The sequence below is a fragment of the Diaporthe citri genome (genome assembly GCF_014595645.1).
Source record: "Diaporthe citri strain NFHF-8-4 chromosome Unknown scaffold_24, whole genome shotgun sequence".
Lineage (NCBI taxonomy): Eukaryota > Fungi > Ascomycota > Sordariomycetes > Diaporthales > Diaporthaceae > Diaporthe > Diaporthe citri.
In genome coordinates, this window is record NW_025064869.1 from 123,870 (window position 1) to 129,583 (window position 5,714).

General features: G+C 35.8%; 1 protein-coding gene across 1 annotated transcript; it reads right to left on the minus strand.

Annotated features, from left to right (window-relative positions):
• Positions 1-3,996: 3,996 nt before the first annotated feature.
• On the minus strand, positions 3,997-4,885 carry INS49_007601 (uncharacterized protein; the record flags this gene model as incomplete). The annotated part of the gene is made up of 2 exons (XM_043168349.1): positions 3,997-4,032; positions 4,157-4,885. 2 exons carry the CDS (start codon positions 4,883-4,885, stop codon positions 3,997-3,999), a joined length of 765 nt encoding a protein of 254 aa, XP_043016774.1.
• Positions 4,886-5,714: the final 829 nt, after the last annotated feature.

Here is a 5,714-nt window from a genome sequence, read left to right on the forward strand (position 1 = left end):
AGAATAAACCATGTTTTATCTCTTTCACCTATCTATGCTTACAATGAGGAAGAAGGATACCGTTATACTATTTCTACTGGTAAAAAAGTAGGAGTAAGACTGGATGTTAAACTAATTGATCCTGAAGGTAATGAATTAGTTTTTTCTTCTTTAGTAGATTGTGGGAAATATTTAAATGAGGATAGAAAGAGAATTGCTAGGTACCTTAATACAAACAAATTGTTAGTTAGTAAACATAATCCAATAAATAAATATTACGTAGTAGGTTAGGTTTTAACTCGTGTTATTGTTTTATCTAGTGGTTTATTTATATGTGCCGGTGGTTTATTTATATGTGCTGGTAGGTCGTAAAGGAGGAGGATCTTCTAACAAGCAAACCTCAGTTTATTTACTCGCTGAGTATTCCTCGACAAATATTTTTACCTTTTATTTGTTTTGCTATAATTAGCTATTTAAAACGGTTTACACCGCTTTAATTAGTCGTGTTGGTGATTAGTAAGGGAAGTATTATAAGGAGAGAGGATGTGGTTATTGAATGTACTGCATATAGGGAATTTTATTGCTTCAAAAATATAAATTTATTGCTTCAAATATTTACAATATTTACAATATTGATGATAATAAACCTTATTTCCATATTTTCGTTCGAGTCTCCCCCATTACTAGTTATTCCCTAGCATCTTATTTATGAACTCGAAATTATGGTAGATATTGGTTGCTCCAGGTCGTATGGAATAAATAATACATAAATAAAAATACGTCTAATTGAAAAGTTATAATTAAGTGTTTGGAATTAGGTCAGAGAGTTATAATATACCACCCCTTACTCTGACGTTTGAACAAATGAAATTGGTGTGGTTAAATTCAGGTAATTTATTTGTGAAAATACTACTAAGGTTTACTTTATCCGAAGGAAGATAAGGGAGATACTTAGGGGTCGATTAATATAAGGTATACACAGCATATACATCAAATAAGGTATCTACTTTATACGACTTTATTATTTTGATGACAAAAAATTCATCTATAAAATTCTAGGAGCAACCGCATGCTTATATGAAATTCCTTCAATATTTTGTAAATTACAAATAAAAAAATTTTTTATACAAAAGACATGAAAACAATTTTAATAATAATAATAATAGTAGTATTAATACTAACAATAGAATATGGATCGCTTTATAATTTATTGATTTATAATTTAACATACGAACAAAGGTTATATTTGATATATTTGATATATCAATATCGTTTTTTCAAAAGACTTCTAAAAGCTTTTTTAAAAGTCTTTTATGTTAATCTTAATCATTCTCGTGTTAATAGTGAGGGTAGTTTATTTAAATATTATCAATCTGAGATTACTCTTAAGATTCATGAAGAAATGTCTGAAAATTGATCACATTATTATCCAAAAGATTTAGTAACTATTAATTCAAGTCCAGACAAAATAGTTTTTGCTAATAACTTAGCTATATTTAAGTTATCCAAATTTCATGAGGATATGAAAATAATCAAAAAAAGTAGAAAACTTCAAAATTCTACAGATTTTTGAATAGATTCAATAAATTTAACAGATTTTAGATTAAATTTAATAGAGATTTTATCCCAATTACGGCGCAAGCTCCAGGAAATTATATTTTATTACGGCGCAAGCTCCATATTTTTGCTAGTACACGCGGAAAAAAATAGAAGACATAAAAGTTTATAATCATATTAGTACTAGTGATTTAAAAGTTAGTCTTAGTCAGTCAGGTTATGTAAATAATGTAAAATTTTATATTTATGTTAAAGATGGTATGTTGTCTAACGAAGAAATTATGTATCATTCTAGATTTATCATTTTTAAATTAGGTAATTTTATTAAACAAATTTATAATATTCGTTATGATTTAAAAAAAGACTCTATATTAATTATACAGAGAACTAAAAATACTATAGAGGAGGATACTATACAGAAGGACAAAGATACTATACAAACCGATCATAAATAGATTTTTTATTTGTTTTGCGACTTCGTCGTCATTTTAAGATCTTTATCTAAGACGTAACTAAACTATATTTTTCTACATTACGTCGGTAGGATTTCTTTATAAGTTCGCGATTAGTAAGAATAAGGTGAGTTTAGGATTATTGGTATACTATTATAAGTATCCTTCTGATCCCCTCCGGGGATTAGGAAGGTTGGGTAGCGCATACTTTGCTATATAGGCGGCTTATCTAGGTAGTGGTCTATTTATATGTGCTGGTGGGGTTTTATATGATAGATCAGGTACTAGAAATATTGCTTTCTATCGTGGAATGGCTCAATTAATGCCACTGTTCTCAGTTCTGTTCTTTATTCTTTGCTTAGCGAATTGTGGAACTCCTTTAACTCTAAATTTTGTAGGTGAATTTATGTCACTATACGGTGCATTTGAAAGATTACCTATACTGGGAGCTTTAGCCGCTTCTTCTATAGTGCTTTCAGCTGCTTACACAATATATATGTTTAACAGAATAGCTTTTGGTGGTTCATTTAGTAAATTCTTCGAAGAAAATATAAGTGACGTTAATAAAAGAGAATTCTTTATCTTATTTATATTAGTATCATTTACTGTCTTATTTGGAATATATCCTAGTTTCATTTTAGATGGTTTACATTATAGTGTTTCAACTTTAATTTACAGTATAGGTTAATATGCTGTTATTTCTGTGTTTAATTACTCCTTCGTCCGAATGCGTACTTTTTATTTAATTAGATCTTGCGTCAATATTAGGGGGTTACTATTAGCAATCCACCCCCCCTATTCTACTTATCCCGAACTTTGTTCGGGATTAGCCATAACCTATTATTCGTTTGCGAACATATCATTATCAATAAGTTCGTGGTGAGTATCTATATAGTGAGCTTAGTATTATTATAGTATTATGATAGATCATATAGTTTAATTTTTTATCCATCCTGATGACAAAGTCTTTATGACTTCGTACGGCTACGCCGTAACGAAATCCATTTTGTGGATAAGCGTACTTTGTTTGGCAGGATGAATAATATAAAAGTAATTTAGAATTTTTTACCTTATGGGCAAATGTCACTATTAGGTATTATTATTTGTCTCAAATGTATAAAAAAAAAATAAAATTTATTAAATTCTGTACGAGAGGGAGGGGTCGTAAGGGGGGGGGTTTCAGTTGTATAATCTAAAGTTTTTATTTTACAAATTTGGCTTCTATTGGCTACTTCTTCGCTGATATTAATCTTAGAAAAAAAAATAAATTCAATTCAATTCAATCTGATGCTACCTTCTGATTCTCTCCGGGGATAAGGGAGAGCTATCCATTTTTTTTTAGTTTACAATTTTTCTGCCTACCGAAGAAATAGCGAGCGACCAAAGGAAATAGCCAATGACCAAAGGAAATAAGGAATGACCAAAGGAAATAGCCAATGACCAAAGGAAATAAACAAGTTTCAGCTAATCCTCCAGCTGCCTTCGTACGAAGGCAGTACTCAGAATATTTCAATGAGACAATTGAGAAAAAACTGAGCGAATCACCTCCGAAACGGTCGTGACAATATGATCAACGTCCTTTTCCGTTATAGTGTAGGAAGGGGCGAGGATAATCAGAGATCTCCCTTAATCCCATCAACACAACCTGTGCTTGGGTAAACAGTCATGTTGAATGGGGGTGAGATAGCCAAGTCGAGGATTTTCTGAGCAATCCCAAGTTTCGGATCGAATGGCTGCTTGGTCGCTTTATCCTCCACAAACTCCAGACCCCAAAAAAGACCTTTTCCTCGAATGTCTCCAACATTAGGGTGATTTCCAAGAACCTCGCGAAGACGTTGCTGTAGATAGGCTCCTTGCTTAGAGACATTGTCTAGCAAATTTTCTTCGCGAATGATTCGCTGGACTTCAAGAGCAGCTGCTGCCTGTACAGGCATAGCCTCGTAGGTCAACCCATGGATGAATTCTCCAGTTCCTTGCTTCACCACATTGAGTATCTTTTCAGATAGCATCACAGAAGCGATGGGTTGATACCCGCCACCAAGTCCTTTGGCGTTGGTTTGGATGTCAGGTACAACGTTCTCTGCTTGCCATGCATGCAAAGTGCCCGTTCGACCCATTCCACACATGACTTCGTCAAGTATAAAGAGAGCACCGTATTTGTGGCAAACCTTCTTCATAGCCTTGAGGTAGCCTGGGGCATAGGGAGCACAGCCAAGGGCGGCGCCCACAACTGGTTCAGCGATGAAGGCGGCGACTGTCTCGGGTCCTAGCCGCTGGAATTCATCCTCGAGTTCCTTTGCTTTCCGACTAATAAAGTCAGGATCGGATTCGCCGTCTAGTTGCTGACGATAAGTATAACATGAAGGAATGTGATGAACATATTCCCGCATGAGGTATGGAGTGTAAGGTTCTTTTCGGGTACGAAATTCTGAGACACTCAAAGCCCCAAGTGTGTTCCCATGGTAAGATCTCTCGCGGGCGATGAAGTTGACACGGGGCGTTTGCTTGTCTTGTTCGTAGAAATATTGACGAGATAGCTTGAGAGAGGCTTCCATAGCCTCGGAACCTGATCCCGTTAAGTAGACTCCGGCCATTTTCCCATCGGTACCGTTAATGAGTTCCTGGCATAATTCCTCTACAACGTCGTTGCGCCAGAATGCGGCAGCAAGGTAGGCAATTCCGGTGTTCATCTGGTCATTGACCGCCTTGATGACTTTTTCGTTTCCGTAGCCAAGACAAGCGACAGCTGCACCAGTAGCTGCATCGAACACCTTCCGCCCATCGGTGGTCTGAAGGTAATTCCCCTTTCCAGCCTTGATCTTGAGGTAAGGCTTGTTGAGATTGCGGAGAAAAGAGTAATCCATAGTAGATTGAACGATCTTGGATGAAGAAGCCATAATGCTTGATGGTGTTGGTGTTGGTCTTGGTGTGTGTTGGTATTGGTGTTGGTGTTGGTGTTGGTGAGGGATTTTATTCTGCTGGGCTTTGCCGCAAAAGTTGCTTGTGGTAAATGTTGATTGATTCTGATTGATTTGATTGTGATTGATGGTGATTGACTGTGAATAAAGATAATTATGGCTTCTCGGAAGGAAGGAAATCTCCCCTATATATAGTTTTCTGTAGCAAAAATCACGCGCTGGTCTTTGCCATCGAACTCTCCTAACTTCTGCGTAGCCAGGGTGGAGAAAATTTTGATTTGTAATTAAAAGCCGAGGTATCTGGCTTTAACCGAGGTATCAAAGGTAACTTAAGGTTACACTCATTAGGCAAAAAGTTTCTATGACTCATAATCGAACTATATGACATCATGATTGTCATGTGAACCGGTCAGAAAACTCAGAATCGAACCATATGACATCATGATTATCATGTGAACCGGTCAGAAGACTCAGAATCGAACCATATAAGATTATGATCGTCATGTGAACTGGTCAGATGATTGGAAAATGAAACAATAGATAGCTAAATAATTGATATTATAGGTGGATGCATTTTTCGGCAGGAACAAAAGCTTGGCTTGTGTAATAAATTCAAGTTTGCCTGATGATATATCAGGTGATAGATAGCTAGTATGAGGAAACAAGTGGCGGTGTGACGAATCGAAGTGGGGGTGGTGACGAATCAAAGTAGGGTATGACAAATCAAAGTGGCGGTGTGACGAATCGAAGTGGGGGTGCTGACCAATTAAGGTGGGTGTTACTAATTAAGGCTTGTTTGATCAGGTGA